The sequence below is a fragment of the Marmota monax genome, unplaced genomic scaffold, assembly GCF_021218885.2.
Source record: "Marmota monax isolate L192 unplaced genomic scaffold, Marmota_monax_Labrador192_F-V1.1 WCK01_AAM20220418_F8-fsc00070, whole genome shotgun sequence".
In the NCBI taxonomy this organism is placed as follows: Eukaryota; Metazoa; Chordata; class Mammalia; order Rodentia; family Sciuridae; genus Marmota; species Marmota monax.
Window position 1 is genome coordinate 8,225,278 of NW_026692116.1, and position 21,844 is coordinate 8,247,121.

General features: G+C 35.5%; 1 protein-coding gene and 1 long non-coding RNA gene across 2 annotated transcripts in view; both read right to left on the reverse strand.

Annotated features, from left to right (window-relative positions):
• The window catches only part of Dpyd (dihydropyrimidine dehydrogenase), an 822,495-nt gene extending 818,192 nt beyond the window's left edge, over positions 1-4,303 (reverse strand). Inside the window, exon 1 of the mRNA XM_046462335.2 lies at positions 4,130-4,303. Within this exon, the coding sequence (XP_046318291.1) occupies positions 4,130-4,168 (39 nt within the window). The 5' untranslated portion in view covers positions 4,169-4,303. The remainder of the gene's footprint in view (positions 1-4,129) is intronic.
• A 3,741-nt stretch (positions 4,304-8,044) lies between these two features.
• Positions 8,045-17,099, reverse strand: LOC131424861 (uncharacterized). The gene is made up of 5 exons (XR_009228447.1): positions 16,857-17,099; positions 15,330-15,714; positions 14,926-15,036; positions 9,868-9,969; positions 8,045-8,680 (listed from the first exon to the last, which is right to left on the reverse strand). It is a non-coding gene; the product is annotated as an uncharacterized LOC131424861 (long non-coding RNA).
• Between the last annotated feature and the right edge of the window lie 4,745 nt (positions 17,100-21,844).

The window sequence follows — 21,844 nt, forward strand, 5'->3', positions numbered from 1 at the left end:
TTACTGCCCCATAAACTCCTCACAAAGGGGAAAACAATTCTAAAGTAAAATCAAGTACGGTCTGGAGGTCAAGTGCATGTTCCACAATTAAAACTCACAAAACAAGTTTTAAAGAAATAAAAAACCTTAAAGCCATAACACGGTAAGACTCCAGTGCCACAAGATCTGTAGTACTCAACTGATAAAAGGAAGGAGAGGAGAAAGGACTGTTACTTACATACTCAGTTTTAAAAATGTATAAATTTAGATCAATAAATAAATAACCCATGGATACTAAAAAACTGAACTCTCATGTTCTCCTTTGGATCCATGACCCTTTTCCCTCCTCATGGTCAAAAGCATTAAGATAAAGGGTGTTTTGAAATATTTTTTTGCCATCTCTGCCAATTTATAACCCATGCCTTTCCTTTTTTTCAAATGGTCCTTAAAATTCATTTTCTTCAAGTTAATTCCCTTATGCTCCCATTTTCCAAATTCACTATTTTTAAACCTCATTTTATTAACTATTAAATATAGAAAATTCTAAGTTACCTTCTCAAATAAATAGAAGTCAAAGGATAAGTAACTCAGGGTCATGTCTATTTGGTTCAACATATATTTGATTCTATGGACAATGACTAGAATCCCTGACTCGGGAAAAAACTGAACTGTTTATAACCTTTTAACATTAATTATTTGGGAATTCAAAAAATTAACTTTGATTTATGATTGTGGGGGCAGTAGTGTGGTAGGCAGAAACTTAAGTTTGGCTATAAATACCAGAATTACTAGTATTCATAGAGTTAAAAGCTTGTTGCAGATACAGACATGTTACATACTTTTATAGTATATTCTCAATTATCTTTGTCAGTGGAAGTGAACAAGATATGGAATAAAAGTAGAGTCTTGAAAAGCATTTTTATTTGATTTTAAGTGTACAGATGTTGACATTATATTGCCCAGCAATTCAATCTAAATAAAGAAGTACAGTGAAGTTACTGCTGAGGTCAGGGAAAGTGACCAATGTCCAATACTCACCTTCTTTGAAACCTGCCCAGGAAAGCTTGTAGTCAAAAGTCATCCTTGACAAAATTTAGATAATATCCAGAGTTACTCAACAAAGCAAAATAACTTTGAAAAGCACATGCTATTTTTGATTAACAAATTACTTTAAAGTTCATTAAGAACTTTAAAGTACTAATCATTTCATTGGCAGTGACTTCTCCGAAAATATATTTTAATTTTTTTTTATCATTTTCCATTTTTGCTGACATAAAGCTGCCAACTTGTGACATATTTATTATCCTTCATATTATTATTTTCCTTACTTAGCAGATTGCACAAGGGCAGTTTAGAGAAGCTAGTAACTTGCCCAGGGTCACATGGCTAAAGGCGGTGGCTCTAGACCTCAATTCCAGGCAGTTAGTTCTGAAGGCCAAGCTCATTGGCAGTGACTTTCTGGAAAATATTTTTTATTTTTTTTATCATTTTCCCTTTTTGCTGACATAAAGCTGCCAACTTGTGACATGTTTATTATCCTTCCTATTATTATTTTCCTTACTTAGCAGATTGTGCATGAGCAGTTGAGATAGCTAGTAACTTACCCAGGGTCCCATGGCTAAAGGGGGTGGCTCTAGACCTCAATTCCCCGCAGTTAGCTCCAGAGGCCAAGCTCTATACCACATTAATGTGACTGAAAGACTTGACTTCTCATGCAATTTCTAGGATTACTATAAGGACAATAACTTTTGGTTCTATGAGCTAGGTCTTATTACCAAGTAACACACCCTTTCCTTACCTATTCTAGCCAGGGATATTCAGGTCTATAGTTTAGTGACCTGATTGCCCTCCTGTTTCCTAACCCTTCAATGCTGATGGGATACTACATTGAGGCTTAGAAGATTAAGAATAAGCACACAAAGTGACTTTGTGTACTTCAATAATTTCTGTCCTCAGAAACAAAGATACCTCTTGGCTGCTTCAATGCAACCTGAAATTCTGTAAGTAGCTCAGAGGGAAAATTAAACCAACATTAGAGTGTACTGTCACCATCACTTTCTGTTCTTTCTTCATTTATCAAGTACTTTATCAATGTAATGTTATCACATTTACTATCTATGTCATACCAACAATTTTTAAAAAGATTACTTGCTTTTCCTTGAATTTAAGGCTAAAACAATGATCACGGTCAGATAAATTTCTATACAATGATGTCAATCAATTTGTTCAAGGAAAGATTTGATTTTAAAAACAGTCTTATGATTCATTCTGATTCAACACAAAAATGAACTTTGGCCAACCAGTAGGATTAACTGAGACATCCATGCTCCAGTGTATTCCCCTAGGTTTAATGTATTTTTCCTCACTGCATTATATTTTAATGATCAATTTCATGCTCTTTCATGGTATTTTAGCTCATGAATCATAGGTATTACTTGGAGGGGAAAGGAATTGTATATGATAAAAGATGTTACTGATTAACACAAAAGCTGAAAGAGTTTGAATAGCATCATTCCAGATTGTAAGTACCACCAGGCCAACTGGCCACAGATTAAGATTAGACTAGGCTGAGTGCAGTGGGATGGCTTAGACTTCTTAAACATTCTTGCATGAAACAACATATGAAATTAAAATGGACATTTACTATTTCAGTAGCATCTTTTTATTATGAAGAATGTGGGTAAGAATTAAATTCAAAGGCAATTTGAAGAGATATTGAGAAAGAAATCAAACACATAACACTGTGAAATCAGTACTGCCTGAAAGCTGTTGTAAATTTGATATTTGACTTGCCTTTTAAAAAAAAAAAAGAATTAAATAAAGGTCACAAGGACCAAAAAGGACTATAACCTAAATCAAATATGGTATCTTTTCTCCTGTACAAACACGAATATTTCAGTAAATAAATCATATTAATTTTTAAAAAGTAAACAACCCACAAGAGAAATCACAAGCAAACTAACTAAAGATGTTAACATAATATACTTTGGCTTTTGTTATCAAAATGGATTTTTCAAATCAAGGTATGGAGTTAGGAGTAAATGCTGCTATCTTTCTCCTAAAAGAGGACAAAGTTTCTCTCATCAATGACAGAGGCAAAATGTGGCAAAAACAGCTACTCTGCAAACAGGTGGTTTAAAACTTTTATTTAAGCCACCAAAAGAACAGAGGAAAGGAAAACTGTATTTCTAAACACACAACACACACACACACACACACACACACACACACACACAGAGAAAGAGAGACAGAGAGAGAGAGAGCGCGCCCAAATATTCTACCAGAGTAAGAAACTCAAGGAAAAACCCCAAAACAAAGCAAATCAAAACAGGAAAAAGGAGTTTGCCTTAGATCAGAAATGCTGGCCTTGGCTTAGTATGTCTAAAATCACTATTTATAATTAAATTCTTCTCAATGGCATAAATTAAGGTACTAGAAAGAATTCACTTGAAAAGGCCATGTCATTTCAGATAGGACCTTATTTACAGAAAGAAAGGTGACATTTTTACAGAAATGAAGTGCAAAAGGAAATAAAAAACTGTTGAGAGTAAAGTACAGTTTATTTATGTTCTTCTGAGGGCTCTGCATTTTTTATGTTCTCAATACTTTGTTCCATTCTCCGCTAGGTTAAATTATTTCATAAACAGGGATACGACAGCTAAGGGAGGCTGCCAAAGCTGACAAGAGTTTTTACTTTCATACTCCATCTTTGCAAAGAGCAGCATTCAGCTACTGGAGTTGGAGGCTGTGGGCAGGTGTCCCAAAAGGACTTACAGGGGCAAATGGTAGGTACCCAGCAGAAAGCATGGGAAAGAGGTACTTCTGTCCCCTATAGCCCACCCCTCTGAACTCCAGAGCTTCTTCAACCACTGCTGCTCAGGACAGGTCCAGACAGGCTTTCTGAAATCGCCTGCGAAGTAAACAGGAAGATCCCACCAAAAGGCACACCCTGCGGTCACGGAAAGTCCTCCACTTGTCCCGCCTGCCCACGCGGGGCCCTGGATCCGCGATCCTCCGCCTCCCCCGCAGATCTCCAGCCGAGGCAAAGTTTCCCGCGTATCCCACTCGCGGGCGCGGCGCCCACGGAGGCCTGGGGTTGAGACCAGCCGGCCCCCCACCCGCCCCGGGCGAGCCGGCGCCTGGTCGGTACCTCGATGTCCGGCGCGTCCTTGCTAAGCACAGGGGCCATGGCAGCGCCTACAGTCTGGAGTCTCCTACACACAGACCCTGCCTGCGTCCTCGAGCGCCAGCCAGAAACCGAAACGACAGCTTGCGGGAACGCGAGTGGAAAAGCTGTCGGAAGCGAGGGCCGGCGGCGCGGGGGCGGGGCGGGGCCGGCGCGGGCGGCGACGCCCCCAGGGCGGGGCTGCGCGCTCGGTCCCGCGGCTCCGGCTTCCTGTGGAGCCCACGAGCCCCCTCGCTTCCAGAGCCCCGCCGGCCCGCGCTCCGCCTGGCCGCTCGATTTCTGCGGGTCGCAGACCGGAGCCTTGCTCTGGGAGCCAGTAAAGGCTGAGCTGGGTAGACGGGGACCGGAGTGAGGGATCCCCGGGATTAACCGTAAAAGCTGTAGCGACACAAGTAACAAATTGTTCCTTTCGTTTCCTCCCGTGTGAACCCCGCGAGGGGGAGAAACGTTGTCTTAGAAGCAACTGGATCTTCAGGAACTTCCTCGGGATGAGAGAGTAGATGTAATTCAGCAAGTAGATAGGCTGGCAGGACTCTGGGCCCCATCGAGGACAGGAAAGCACTGTCTTCCAAGAGTGCACAGTCCCTGGGGCCGGGGAAGAGAAGCAAGCACCAGTAGCTACAGCCAACAGCAACTTGCAGTTAAATGCTGTTAGTGTACATGATCAAGGCTGAGGGTTTTTTGTTTTTTTTTTTTTTTTTTTTTTTTTTTTTTTTTTGTAGAATAATCTATTCATGTCTGTTTTTAAAAACCATTATTCTAAAATATAAAGCTCTTTTTAATAGTTTTTATGTTTTGTCATAGAGGTGGCTAGGAAGAGGGGAATGATTTCACTTAGAAATCGCCCCAAATCAGAAAATATTCACTGCTTCTTTGAGGATGTCTGCGCTCCAAACTTCTGTCATTTTCTCCCTGAGCTGAATGCATCCTCTTCTCTCATCACATTTTGTACTTACCTCTATTTAGGTGTTTATGACACTTCATCTTCCAGGCAGATTGTGACTCCATGGAGTCAGGTATTTCCCCTTTGTTATTATTTTTTTTCATTAGTTAATGCATCCTTCCATACACTCAATACATATGTATTGAGCAGCTTCAATGTGCCAACACTGTTAGGTTCTCAGATACAGTCTTCAAGTAAAGATATTACTGTTATTGAGATGAGACTCAGTGTAAGCACTGGAGTCAAATGTGATGCTGCTTGGCAGATAAAACAGAAATAGAGAAATTACTTAATATAAATTTTTGACTGGAGAAGGTTTCTGTAGACAAGCCCTCTGACTGCCTTCAAGAACCAACAACTTACTAGGGGTCCAATATCTTGTTCCTGAATCAAAATTGTTATTATGAGAAACTAGATAAAGTTAAATAGAAACCTTAGGGTCTCCTTGACTCCATTACCTCACATCCTCATGAAATTCCTTCCCAAGTTCTAAAGAGTCAACCTCTTGAGTACATCTTGAATCACTCTTCATTTCTCCATCTTCAATCATCCATCATGGTCAAAGCCACCTGTATTCCAGTCTTATCTCTTACCTCTTCTCTACTCCAGAGTAAAGTATTAATAGGCTCTTCCCTCTTTCTTCCTCCCCCATCTCCCCCCCCCACAGGATATAAATCTTTCAATGCTGCATTATAGTCAGAATATAATGCAAACTTCCTAATGACCTCTAGACAACCTGTCCTTACCTCCTCTCCAACCTCCCCTAGGGCCACTCTTGCCCTGACTCATGTTCCAACCACAGAATAATCTTCTCATCTTCCATCCACTTCCCTCCCTTTGTCATTGTCCTCCACTTGAAATTCTTCTGGTTCACTCATGCTTTAGATGTCAAAGAAGGCTTCTCTGACTCACCCTTACCACAGCAAAAATTAGACCCACCCTCTCTGTATTGTTCTAGTTTATAATACCATATTTTTTATGATAGACCTGCCAAATTTTGTTTTACATTTATTTGAATGTGACTTATTTAATATATGTCTTCTATTTAGGGTATACACTTCAAGAAAAGAGGGCCCATGTTGATTTGGGTACTCAGTTCTTAGCCTGGGACTGAAACAAAAGACCAAGAACACTTGGTGATTGAATAAATGGAATAGACCCTGAAGTTTGTTATGCACTAAGCAGTTCATTTGAGAAACCTTAGATTCACTTCATCATGTCTTCTTCTTAGTGTTCCACTTATTGCTGAGAAGTCACAATATCTGTCAATGAATTTCTAGTTAAAATATGTCAAATTAACTGCTTTCCTTTTCAGGCGGTAATGTTTCAAAGTCAAATGTTCTTGCATCTCCCTATAACCATACCTTACTTACCTCCAAAGTTATCTGTATATTTTAGAGATACACACACACACATGCAGATAAACATATACATATGCACATATTCATATATCCAGAGATAAAGGAATATTTATGTCCTTTATATATGTATACATAGTAAATGTATTGGACAAACATATAACATATGTATGATGTATATGATTATATTATATACTATTCCTTCTCCAGTTTAATGGGTAAAATTCAATGTTTAGTTTCTAACCTTCAGACATATGAACTTCTGTACTCTTTCAGGGTAATAAACAATAATTGATTTATGAGTATAGAAATCCAGGCTATCCCATGAGTTAGACACTGTCTCCATATTTTCTGTGATAATTATTTTCCTAAAGTACCACAGAATGGTAAGGGTAAGTCCAAAATATACTCTTTACCAAGGTAAGAGCTTCAGGAATGACAGCCAATAACTAAATATAAAATTTAAATGCTATTTTATGATACTCTAACTTTACCAAACAGATGTGTCTTGTTCTAAGATATTTAATTAAAGCATCTAACCACATTACTCACATGCCACACCTATACTCTGTGATCAGTGATTGAATTTAATAGTATTTAAATCCATTGAAATTCACATTGAATGCAGTTGTACCTGTAAATAATCCAAGCTGTTTAAAGCTTACTGCAAATGCATTCACACCACACTTTTAAAAAGTTGTAAATTATGATGGCATTTGTCAAGCTGTCCCTCCATCTGGAAGCACAGTCAAATATCAGGTGTTCCACATTAATTTTTTGTAGGCTTCGGTGAGACAGCTCATCTCTCAACTTAATAGTTTACAGTACATGAATGAATATTATTATTATCACCATAGTCAGAAGTAAGGCTGATGAGTCATCTTTAATTTCACATCTGAAAAGTTATTCAATATCCCAAATTTAGAAACACAATAAAAATTCAGTTTTCCATATGCCTTAATTTTCTCTTTGTAGCCTAGCTTTAGACACCTATTTTTGAACACTTTTTGGAAGTTGATTTTCTCCAGAAAAATTCAGAGATTTCAATTGATTATGAGACGCATTTTCCCCTCCATCTGATTTTATAGGGCCAAGTAATCATGATCCGGGCCATAATGACTAAAGATCAGTTAGATGCAAATATTTCCAGTATTCCTACTCCAAAAGACCATGAAGCACATATTAGTTTGTATTTTATTGAATAAACAGGGAATAATTACTTGATTGTCTATAAGCGTACATTATGTAAGTATCAAAAATCATAGGTAGCACAGAACTACAAATACCTCATAGAAATGTACTCAACAATTGTTTTTGAGTGCTATTGTTTCAGGCGCAGTGATAGGCATTAGTGATACCTCATTGGACAATAAAGACATTTGTCTCTGTTACCTTTAGCTGCTACTGGTTCAAAAATACATATTGCCACTTAGTGACTTTGAGTAAGTGGTTTAACTGAATGGGGTTATTGTGAGAGTCAGGTGTCAAAATGTATGTGATAGTAGTCTGCAAATTGCAATGGGCCATATAATTAATGTAAGTCAAATATTAAAAATTTAAAGCTTCAATTCTCCAGTGCTCACATTCTAGAAAAACACAATTGGAACATGATTGCCTATGAGCAATTGGGGTAAAATGCAGTGTGAGTGAGAGTTTTATAGCATTATCTAACTTTATTAAAGTGGAGGGAAAACATCCTCTGGAATGAGAAATCTCTGAATTTCCCTCACATCTTATAAACCTTTTCCTCAAGCTTGCTATTTCTTTCTTTTAGAAGTTTCCATAATTACAGCTGCTGGCATTTAAAGCAGTTTCTTTGTTTTCTTGCTGGAATTTTACTTTTTCATAATTTCAAGTTCATTTGTATCTGGAGTTGAGACAGAACCTTGCTGTAAACTATCTGTTGTTCCTTTTAGTTGTCTATAGTGAATGTGGTGATGTACCTCACAGACCTGAAACTCCACCCACCCCCTCTTACCTGTTCAAGACCCAGGCACTCATTGCCTGAACTCCTGCAGGTGTTGGAGATTTACAGCTCTCTGCCGAGTCCCTCTTTGGAAATTGCCTCTAGCTTAAAAGGAGCCATCTATCCAAGGTTCATGCCTCTTCCTACAGTAACATAAATCCAATAACTATTCCCATGAAGATATAAAGGCCTGACTCACGCCTTAACTCAAAGACTTCTTGGAGCAGCCATCCCAACTTCAGAGGTCCCTAAATAGATCAATTAAGACATTTGTTGAGTAGTAGAGTTGGATTTCTCCCTCTGTGCATCTTCCTTCATTGCTCTGCCCCACTAGTCCTCATCCAAACAATGCTTCCCAATAAAACTTCCTGCATGCACCTATCTCTTAGAGTCTGTTTCCTAGGGAACCTAAGCTACGTTATTACCATTGTAAGTTATTTAGTGAGTGGTATACTGCCTGTAAAATGTGCTAAATTACCCTCACGCCTAGATATAAAAATTTACATAACAAAAATCTGTTTATTACTATGTTCTGAGATTTTTCTGTATTTGTTTATTCTTATCACAAATAATGGTGTACCTAATACAGGATAGGTGCAGTGAAAACCACTACAGGTAACAACATGATGAGCAAATTGGAAGTGAACTATATGTTCATGCAGCTAGCGGATGAGTTAAGAAAATGAACATTTGTCATATAATCACACAAAAATATAATAGTTACTGCAGATGACAATATCAAGGAAAAACAGAGGGCTGTTATAGCAGAAGGACCAAGAAAATCACAGGAGGAGTCCTTGAGGAAATGACCCTGTTGTTCATCTAAGGGACAGCAGGAGTTTAAAAGGCACAAGGAGTCAATCAAAGTATCTGGGTGAGGGAAGGAAATTTCAAAGGCTCCAAGGCCTCCTGACAGAAAGGTCTGGAGGCCCCAAGGTTCAGAGTTCAAGCAACTAGTAGTAGAGGGACACACTGGGTATGTCTATAGAGACTTAAGTCTATACGAACTTAAGCTTTGTGTAAGATTTTGAACTTTATCCTGTAAGAACCAGGAAGTCATTTTTAAAGCAGAGGAATGATAGGATCAAAGTGTGTTTGAAGTATCACTCTGATTGCAAGTTATGTGTAATTGTACATTCACATACTCATTTGAGTGAATGTGTGAAAATCAACCCAGGTAAGAAATTGCCGGGCATGGGCTCAGTCATTTCCTCCACATGCTAGTCCACATGCTACCAAAAGAGTAAATTCTTATATTATGAATACTATTGTTATTTAGCATGTTATAACACTTAAATAATGAACTCTGTTTTTATTTAGAGACTGGAAAGTGAAACCATACCCTATAAAGGTTAAAAAGGAGATCTCTGTCTCTCAATCAATGGCTGTTTTTCTATTTTCCAACACAAAGCAATAATCATTCATGTTTACTCACCTGAATAGTGAATGGCATGCTATTCTTCCTCCCACTGCAATTTGTTTCATAATGTTTTCTTAGTGGGTCTGATCTTGTAATTCTCCACACCTAACATAGTACCTAATACACAATGGGTATGTAAATATTTAGTAATAATTTTTATATTTTATTCTTAAAAACTCATTGCTAACAAGTATTCATTATTTCTCTAAATATGACAATGAGTGTAGAAAGGCTAAGAGGAAAATATTTAATGGACAATTAACATAAAAGAATAAAAACAGTTTATAAAAATGTAAAAACTAAATCAAATAATCAAAGCAATTCCAAAAAATTATGACAAATGATCTTTTCCCATCTAAGACTCATAAATTCTTTTTTAGGGATTGATCAAAGTGTAGAAAAAGTAAGAAGTTAATAAGATTTATAGTGAGTAAAAACTTGGTGCAGTATATAGGTAGGCAATTCAGGTATGCATAACTGTCTTAGTCTATTCTAGCTGCTATAAAAATACAATAAACTGGATAGCTTATAAACAATAAAAAATTATTCCTTACAATTCTGGAGGCTGGGAAGTCCCAGATCAAGACATTGGCAGGTACTGTCATTGAAGGCTTGATCTCTAGTTCATAGATGGTACCTTCTACTTATTTCCTGGCCTCTTTTATAGGGGCACTAATCCCATTCATGAGGATGCTTATGTTCATAATTTAATCACCTTTCAAAGGTCCCCACCACAAAATGTTACATTGGTGATTAGGGTTTAAGTTATATTCGGGATTGGACATTCAGATCATAGCAGTAGCCAAATTTTAAATATTTGCATTCTCTTTGATTCAGCAACTTCATCTCTCGTGTTTTTATTTTTCAAAAGGAATCATTCTTGTATGTTAAGTTTATCCAAAAACATGGTTCATTCCATAGATGTTTATATAAAAATAGAAAGATAATAACATGTATGTCATGATAGGTGATTGATTAATAACTGTAGTGAATCCATATAATTCGAATTTAAGCAGTCATTAGTAATGAGGATGTGGGAAAATATTAAAAATATAGAAAGACATAAATCTTTATATATCAACAGATCAAATAACATTATATTGTAGGGTTTAAACATACATGGAAAAGAAACTAATAGATATCAGCTAATTGTAGAAAAAGTAAAAGTTATTTTAAAAACTCCATTACATGAGAGAAAACATACCAATGCACATACTTTTCATAAAATTGTATGTGTATTCATATATGTAAAAACCTCAATACTTCTACTCTGGTGCTTCACACATATTAGTGTAGTTTTTATATTATGTATTATATATGAAAAAAAACTAAATACCAAAATTGTCTATAATGTTCTACAGTTTATTCTATCTAAAGTAACTACTAATGTCATCACAGTCTTGGCAAAAAAGATTTTAAGAGTTATATAAGCTGGCAAATAGAATTTTTAATATTATTCTAGTGATGGGTACAAATTTTTTAAGAGTTACAGAAACTGGAAAATAAAACTATTTTCTTGTTACTTTAACTAGACAAAATAATCTGAATGTTCAAATAATGTTCTATTACCAAAAAAGTGTTTGAACATTTTGGTTTATTTAATCTATAAAATAATAATAATGTCAGTCTTTTGCTCCAAACCAAAAAAATCCATCTCACTCTGTAGGAAAAAGTCCTTTCAGTGGTTCACAGGCAGTGTGATCTAGCCACTGTCTTTTCTCTCTCCTGTTCCTTCTGTTGTTCACTCCAGTCCCATCCAGACAGGGTCCCCCACTTGCTGTTTATTCTGCATGCAATAGTATCCACCACACATTCCAACAGCTACCTACCTGTCAGCTATAAGTGTTGGCTTCAAGGCTACTTTCTGCACAAGGTCTTCTCTGACCACCATATTTAAAATTGCAGCTCCCATTTCTTACATTCATTATGTAAGAATAATGTTTCCTGCTTTATTTTTTCTGTTTTCCTGCTTTATTTTTCTCCATGGCACACACAAAAACGACAATTTTAGTTGTCCTCATTATGTGTTTTTTTATTGTCTGCCTTTCCTACTACAATATAAATTTCTTAAAATTCTTTTGTTAGTACCTGGAATCATATAGATGTCCTTCAAATATGTGTTGATTGAATGAACAAATGGATTTAAAATCGACATATGTGTGTACTTTTCCAATAGCACCCACTCTAGTGCATCTTTTGATGTTTAAAAATTGAAACTTATCATTTATGACAATCAATAAGACTCTAAGCTAAAAGTTTTCTCTGAAACACATTTCCTCTCCTTATCTTAAGAAATCTCTTGACAATATTTGATAAATATAACCTTCCATGCAAAGTACCTATTTTTGGTAAATGTGAAAACATTTCCCATTTCCCTATTACTCATCTTCAACACATTTAGAGTTTCATTAGTTTTGTTTTTTTTAATTCTCTGAGTAGTCTATTCTCCATTTATTGAAAATGTTATTAAATTATTTCCTTTTAATATTTGCATTCAATATACAGAGTTCAGGTGAAAGATTATTTTTAGTTTATCTTAGGCAGAATAACAACTCATAAAATATTTTAACATTCTTTTAAAATAACTGATATATTACAAGTTTATATCATTGTATGTGTGTATACATACCTATAAATGATGGTGATTATGTGTGTAGACATATAGACAGACAGATCTAAGACCTCAGCATCCTTTTCCACCAATTGCTCAAAATGACTCATCACTGAACTCATAAATTCAACTATTTAGTTTTAGGAGTCACTTGAAAGAACTTAAAGTTTAGGTGTTGATGCTGTTTTTCTCTTTTCTTGAGGTGGGGAGGGTTGGGGATTGCTGATCACTGTTGCTCTTCCAAGTAGCACAAATACATTACACAATGTGATCTTTGATAAATGTCCAAATGGATTTGAAAACTAAGTAAACAGAACTGCTTTTTGAGTTCCATAATTTATTCCAGCCATCTGTGTCTCTCTCTCACACACAGACACACACACACACACACACACACACACACACACTCATACACATGTATTTCTTAAGAGCTTTATGATTTTCTTTTGCCCACCAGTAACCCAAAAGCACCTTTAGGATAGAACAACATTAATATATTTCAGGTTTGACTTTGGTTCCTTGAAGAATATAATACATCTTTCCATTGAGAAAGATTTTGCAACAAAACCATTTGCAATTTGGAGGTTTAAAAAATGTGGAACCAAAAACATTCTCTTGGCATCATGCTTTCTATTTAAAGGCCACCAAATGTTTCTTTCTGAGAGATTGTATTGAACGGTTAGGATCTTGGCATCCACTATTGTTCTAGGGAAAGATTTTCTGGCCCACACTTGTTGTTCCTGGATAATGAATGACTAGAGTATATGGACAGAGCCACCTTCCCATCTGTACAAGTCTTAACTACCATCGATTGCTGCCTTGCATCCTCTGTTGGATCACGCATGCTTAATCATTAATTTTACTTAGCGCTAATAAAAATAGCAAACTTTATTGATCATGTACTGTATGCTAGGACATTACACGTAATCTTTGATTTGATTATCACAATAATCTGAATTTAAAGATAGGTAACTGATACTTATGTGTTATATTACAGATTCTGACATTTAATTTTTATTTTTGGTGGGTGTTATTAAAATAACAATAGAAATTTGTAGATTTTATTTGTTCCAAATGCAGTATAGTATATAAAGTGTATTTTCAGTCCTCATGAATAATTACACTTTTAATTAGCATTCATGTTTTGTTAAACGGTGCATTATATTGTTCATATTAATTGTCATATAGTTTTAAAAAATGAGGCTTAGCAATGCTATATACTCACAAGACAGAAAAGGGTGGTGGGTGCTGGAATCTTGCCTAGGATTCCTTAAATCAGTACACCTTCAATTTTACTGTTCTTTCTTAAAGTAGAGTAACATATTCCCTTGTAGAATTCATTTTTCTGTTCAACTCAAACCTATTCCTTTTTAGTCTAGCCTGTGACCTATACTAATTCTGATGTTTGGAGAATTATAATATATATGTCATATTTTTTATGCTACAATAAGAAGCAAACACACATATTATATGACTAGATATGTTATTTTATGACCATATGTTATCAGTCACATCCTAAGTAAATATATGTATATTTATATATTTGCAGTTGATATATATAGTAATGCCTATGGGATGAGCTCTATGACAGATTTTGACACAAATATAATGTGCTAAATACTATATCATTTTCTCCCATCATTGAACTAACATAAATTGCTAAGCATAAAACGCAGATTTCTGAGTAGCTCATATGATACAGTGATTCAAGAAACAACTCTTTAAGGCAGTTTACTCTTATAATAAGAAAAACATAACTTAGCCTACAGAAGACAAACCTAAGTAACCTTGAATAAATTATTGTGTTTAAGTATATTTTTAAACTAAGAATCATAAGAAATTTTTTTCTATTATGTTAATGGGTCAAGAAATAAGATCAGTAAATTAAGAGACAGTTCAACTGAATGTAAGAAAAAAAAACTTCTCTATGTCAAAGACAAAACATTAATACAGACCACTAAGAAAGATGTGAAGTCTTTATACTTACAAAGATGCACAAATAGCAAGCAACTATTTACCCCAGACCTCTCAACATCCACCAAAATAAGCTGTTGAACTGCAAGATCTCAAGAAACTTTTTCTAATTTTTTGTTGGTATAGGCGTTATTAACTCTTCATTTTCTTTTACCTTTCTCTACCATTATGATCACAATACCTTAAGGCAATACTAATTTGTGGCCTTTATTTTTAAACATATTTGAATATAAGACTATTAACTGCATTTCTCTTAAAACTTATAGACAGACTAAATCTGCTTGATAATTTCACTGATTAATGTGATATTTCATATCAGGAAAAATGAAAGTTTATACAACAAATGTTTCCAGGAAAATCGGTTGACTGTAGCTTCTTTTTGTAATACTGGGATTCAAACCCAGGGCCTTATGCATGTGGCAAAAATAATCTTGGAGTTACACCACAGCCTTTTTATTTCATAATTAGATGGGGCCTTGCTAAGTTACCTGGGCAGGCCTTGAAGTTCTGACCTTCTGCTTTCTCCTCCTGAGTAGCTGGAATTACAGGTGTGACATTGGTTTAAAGAATTAAATATTGCCTTTTGCATCACAAAAGAGCTAAAATAAAATAGAAATAATTATGTGTCTAAACTGGACATAGGAACAACATAAGCAAATAAATAAAGAAATAATAAATTTTTAAAAGAAGTCAAAATGGTAGTATATAAGCCAGTTTTCAAGAAAAAAATGTAGATTCCAAAATACACCACATTTATAACACATGAATGATGAATGAGAAACTTTTAAATTATACCACTCCTCTGTTCAAAACCTATCAGTACCTCTTCATTAAAATTAAAGTAAAACCCACATTCCTTAGAACAATTTGCAAGCATTGAGATGATCTGAACCTTGTTGTATTTCTGATGTCATGTCCTCTTCATTCTTCCACTCACACCATGTCAGTCACTGAGATATTACTCTTTATCCAGCATGCCAACTTCTTAGGTTTTTCTGTTCTTTGTCTTTGGATTAATATAAAAATTGTACAGAGCAGGCAACCATTCAAGGATGTCCAATCAAAATATTCCATAGGTAGGAAACAGCAAGTGCAACGTCTTTGACTTCTCTCTTTCCATCATCTACTCCTGAATATACATAGGCAAAAGTGCACATCAATGTGCAACTCTTTCTCCCAACTGCTTTCTTCACCTTATAAACTGATATTATATCTATATTGGTATACTTTCTTTTATCTGCTTTTTATATATCATTAGTACTTCATATTCTTTACACCTGGAATAGGACATAACATGATAGACATTTAATAAATAATCCCTTCACTTTACTCACAATTTAAAATAAAGTAGATTTTATTTCTGCAATGTCAAAATCTGGTGAAAATATTTGTTTATGGTTGTGACTATAGCCAAAGTCAATACATTTATGATGGAATATTATGCTTATTATGTAAAGTGCTATAGTCTAAGGTGAACTGGAAAGTAAAATTTGCAAAACTCATACCATTTATTCTTTCTAAAACTGAATCAAGGCTATGATCTTTGGGGAAAGATGCATTATTAAAAAAACTTATCGTGAACTTCTTTGCTGCATATAAGAAAGCATATCATGTTTTAAAAATGTGATTCTCTGTCTGATGTGAGAAGAATTTATTCCATCCCTTATCTGAGAATTTCATTGCCATTTGCATGTTGCCTGGAATACAAATTGTACTTAGTAATCAATCAGTGTTTAATTGCCGCTCAAGTAAACCCTTGTAATCAGACTTGATGTAAAAATGTTAAGGTGTTCAAAAAGCATAAGGTGGCATTTTCCCCTCCTTCTTATTATGCCTGTGTAACTTCCATTAATACTAATAGGAGGCACAGCTGGTCGTCAACAGGAGATTACAGGTTGCTGTTTAAATCATATTTTATTTTTATACCTTGGCAAGATTTATGTATTGAAATCAGGTGGCCAGATTTTTGCTGCTGTTAAAAATCTTTTACTCTGAAAGAATGAGATGGAGGGGGGCAAAAATTGAGTCTCATATTTTTTTATTTTAGGAATAAAAAGACTCAAAATCCAAGCAGCAGCTTGTCCTTATACAGCAAGTCTGTCTTATTCTTTAGCACCAGCTGGAGTCCCATTTCTAATTTGCTGTGAAGAATTAAGTGATTTGAGACCCATACCCTGGAGTATTTGACCTCCAATGTCAACCAGCTAGCTTGCAATTCCCTTGGCTGGAAAGTTTCTCCAGAATTGATTTGAACTAACATCAGTTAAAATACTTTGCAATGTAGTAGTAAATATCATTGCAAATCTGAGTATGACTTTATAACCATGAAAATAAGTACACAGTAGAATATTAAAGAAAAGCGTTTAGGCCCTCCAAGGGCCTTAGTGATCGAAAATGTTGTGATACTGGAAACTTTCACCTCAAGGTCATCCATCTGACTCTGGCACAACTGGGTGGCATTTTGGCTGAAGATGGGTGTTTGTAGCTCATGTGAACTGGGTCGGTGCTCTGGAGCTCATTTCTTTGCCATCAGGTCCATTTGTCATAAAATAGCTATTTCTGGTGTTCTCAATTGCCACAACGTTGATAACCCTAGAGGAGAATAGAAGCACTAAAAGTGTACAGTTAGTGCAGTATCATTGTTACCCATGCACAAACTACATTATGCCACATACTGCCTTAAGTGTATTATGTACATTATCTCATTCAATGCTAAATCAGTCTCAGAAGATATTATTAAGTTTGTTTTACAAAAAAATAAATTGTGTCTTCAAGAGTTGAATCAAATATCAAAGTTTCAAGCTGATATTTCGAACTCCACAGCCTATTTTCTTAACCAGGATTGAACACAATAGCTTTAAATCCTAATATTCTATTATTTGATTATCCTCCTTAAGCATCTGAAGATCTAGCCTGAGATTTTACCACAATATGTCAGTTTTCCCACATGAAAGTACTATGCTTGTGCATTCAGCTCAGTATTTTAACACAGATTAGAATGAAGGAGAACTGGGTTTGTATGCTATTATATGCCAATTCTTGCTTATTTAAGTTGTTGTCACTATTAGATTGAGTGCTAATATTCTAATAATTACATATTTTTTCGTTGACATCATATAACATATTATTGGGCACTGAATAACTACTCAGTAAGTTCCTGCAGTTAAGAGTTGATGCACTAATAAAATTAAAAGCATGAAGTCATAAATACTCAGAGTTTTGTACCTTTGCAAATCTGATGGGAATGTGTCAGGGATAGTATACTGGTGATAAAGTATAAAAAGGCAGGGCTTGAGTTCCTTCCTCAGCGATTCACAAGTGACTAGTTTTTCCATCCTTGTTTGGAAGGATGAGGAATATAGAAAATGACTGATCAAATATTCTCCCAAATCTTATCATGTCATATAACCTGAGCTTTGAAATGAGAAAGCTAAGATTTTATTCTTTTTTTCTTTTCTTCCTTTCTTCCTTCCTTCCTTCCTTCCTTCCTTTCTCTCTCTCTCTCTCTCTTTCTTTCTTTCTTTCTTTCTTTCTTAATCAGTTGCTACAATTTGGATCTGGACATTAAAGGACCACTTGTTAAACAAAGACCTGGTCCCCAGTTTTGTGCTATAGGAAAGTAATAGAAATCCCATAAGGTAGGGCCTAGAGGGAGGTCTTCTTGTTATTTATGGATTCCCTTGAAGGGGTTTATAGGACCCTAGCCTCTTTCTATCTTTAGTTTCATGGCATGAGGTAACAGCTTTTCTCTGCCAAGATGTGCTGCCTCATCCAAAAGCAATAGATCTAGCCAATGTATCATGTATTGAAACCTCCAAAACTGTAAGCCAAAGTAAACTTTTTCCCTTTATAAATTGATTTATATCAGGAATTTGTTACAGTGTGGAAAGGTGACTAACACACTGGTATTCTCATTTAACAGCCTCTAGCTAAAGCTAGAATCCTACTGAGTAAAAACATAGAGGAGGAAAATAGGCAAAAAAATTCATACCCATTTATCAAAATATTACTTGGTAACAGATTTTTCTTTGTGTATGTTGCTGATGTTGTGTTAATGTTGTTGTTCACTTTGGAAGAAATGGTGTTATTTTCCAAAGTAGTAATTCCCTTTCTGGAGAAATTACCAAACTCAGAAATCCTGCATACTAGGTACTCACAGCTGATATCCCAAATGTAACTGGTCATATTCTGCACTATGATACAGTATCATCTAATAAAACCTTACTGTCCAGTGTTTATTTGGGACCCTAGAGCCCAAATTCTCCTCTAAGTATATATATTTCAATCATATTTTCTAACTTAGAGGCTACTTGGAGATGTAGGTGTTTCCAATAACATTTCTTTTAAATGTACTTTTAGAAGTTGTGGTGGTGTGAGAGTGGATATGGATATTTGTTTGTTCATTTGTATGCTGGTTGCTACTTGAGAAGAAGCATTTTTTTCTTGTAAATGTAATTCCCTCCCTCTTTCCATCTGGTTCCTGGGAAGGAAGCCCTGCTATTTTATTCCTAAAGACTCATTTTCCAATCATCCTGCTCATCAAACAAGCATAGATAAATAGATTATTTTGTCATTCTGGTGGAGGGTTTCTCAAACCAATAAGCTGTATGTCTTGAGATAAGAATCCATATTATGAGAGAGAATGGGAGAGGATAGTGAAAAGTTTATGTTTTGGGACATGTGCAGTGTGTTAGGTTTTTGTTGCTATAACCAAAATATATTAAAAAAATCAAGAGAGGAATAAATTTGTATTCACAGTTTTAGAGGTTCAGTTCATGGACAATCAAGTCCTTTCCTCTGGATGCAAGGTAAAGTGGAATACCATAGTGGAAGGATGTGATAGAAGAACATTGCTTTGCTCAAGTAGCCAGGAAACAGGGAAAGCAAGGTGAAGCAGCCACAGGGAAGATGAACCCTTCTGTGACCCAACTCCTCTCGCTGCGCCCCACCTGCCTAAAGTTACCCTCAGTGAGTCCATTCAAACTAGAATGGAGTAATTAGGTTATAATTCTCACAATCCAATCATTTCATCTCTCAATATTCCTGCATCAGCACAGGAACTTTGGGGAGCCACCATGATGTGGTCCTCCATCTTGAGAGGAAACAAGAAGGAGTAGAAAAAAGTAAAAGAATACAGTTTCCACAGAGTAGAGCCCCCCCCCCCCCAGTATGTAGGGACTTAATAGAAGGCTCCATGGATATCTGAAAAGACTGGGCCCAGTATTTTTACCATTCTGAGGATCCTGAAAAATATCTCTCACAGCTAAGTTAGGCAGTGAAGAAGTTGGCCTTATACTGGAACCATAGCCATCAAAGATATTATGTTTTCTAGGCAGAAGTCCTGACAAAAATAATAAAGCATGTAGTTGGAAATCAATTTCTAATGCTGACACTGTGTCTTTCTTAGATGGTCCCTTTAGTTTTTCAATAAACTTAGTTTTAGAAAAACTTTGAAGATAGCACGTTATAATAACATCTTACATTACTATAGTACATATATTAAATTAATGAAAAAAACAACATTGGTCTATTATCATTAACTGAAATTGATACTCTTCTCAGGTTTCCTTAGTTTTTATTTAATGTTTTTATTATTGCAGGAACCCACTGGTGTACCATAGTATACTTAGCATGTCTCCTTTGGTTCTTCCTGACTATGTCGGTTCCTTAGATAATTCCTGTTTTATATGATCTTTTTAAGGAGTGCTGGAGGAATACTTAATTGAATGTCCATTAATTAGGATTTATTTGATGTTCTTCCCATGAGTAGACTGGTTTAAGGATTTTGAGAAGGAAGAGCACAGAAGTAAAGTTCCATTCTCATTGCATCATGTCAAGAGTCTATGCCATTGACCTTACTTAACATGGTTAATATTAAACTTGATCATTGGCAACTCCACTCTAAACCTACTGCTTTTTCCTTTTTTTGCCAGACCATATTTTTAGGGAATAGAATAACTTCAGAAAGCCCAGACTTTAATATTTAGGAAGCATAAATATCAATGATGACAGGTTGGAGATGTCTATAAAAGATGAGGTTTGAGCTATACCTTGAAAAGGGGGTAGGTCTTCCATATGCAGAAGCATATGGAGTTATGCATAGGGAGTTATGCTTTGCTTCCTGAAGACCTGAGTACCCACATAAATTATTTGGAATTTTTCTTCTCAGAAGCTTGGTTTATTGTTTGCCCATTTATTTACTTATTCAATCACTTACTTGTATCAATATGGATTGGTGAATTCTTATTTTTATACTTTGAGTTATAATCCATACTATTGTATTTTCTGCAAAAAATTTTCCATCATTGGCATTGGGAGCTCTTTCAATTTGCTCCCATGTCCTTTTGACATATCCCATCATTTATGTGTATACATACGTCTATGTGTGTGTGTTAGCACTTGCTTGCTTTTTTTTAATACCTTTATTCTATTTACTTATTTTTATGTGGTGCTGAGGATGGAACCCAGGGCCTCGTACTTGCTAGGCAAGCACTCTACTGCTGAGCCACAACCCCAGCCCCAGCACTTGCTTACCTTTTGCCATTACAACATGTTCCGAGTTCATCTAGCATATTCCTTGCCTAAATTCTAGAGGCAAATCATTTCCTCAAGATACCTTGCTTCCTTTTGTTGAAAAATAGTGTTAGAAACCAAGAACTAGGCCCCTGAGCAGTGCTTATTGCTCTTAGAGTATGGTTCTCATGTGCCTCCTGAACTGACAGAACAGTTTAGTATAAGTGTGTGTACTAAACTTTGCTCTCTCACACACACACACATGCACAAATATATATATTTATAAATTTCCATGGTGCCATCTGTAATATGTATATTAAGTTAAATAACATACATGTTAAATTAAACATGAGTTTATTTTGATGCCTTCAACTCTATTCAGTTGCCACATGATTATTGTAAATTTCTCCACTTGCTTTTCTGTAACTCTCCACATCAACAGTGTGAAACCCAATTTCCATTATTCATCATCCTTTTCCTTAATTGTTCAATTTCAGTGTACATATGTAGCAGTATCAAAATTGCGAATCCCTGCCCCGTGAGAAGAAACGGTTACAACTGCTCTACAAAGCTTATATACAATGCCTCTTGTCTTTAGTTTTACAAATTACTAACTTCTGAAGTTGCTTCAGTCAACATTTTTCCCTACTGTCCTAAATGAGTTTAATTCACTCTTTTGTAATATAGTTAAATTCTTTTGTCACAGTTTGCATTCTATCCTGGGATTTGTTGATCTCCTAAATGATTTTGTTTTAATTTGCATATGCTAAGGTTTATTCTTTGTACTATAAAGTTCTATGGGTTTTGACAAATGCATTATATCATGTATCTACCAATACACTAGCATACAAAATAGTTTCACTGTCCTGAAATATTCCTTGAATGTTATGTATT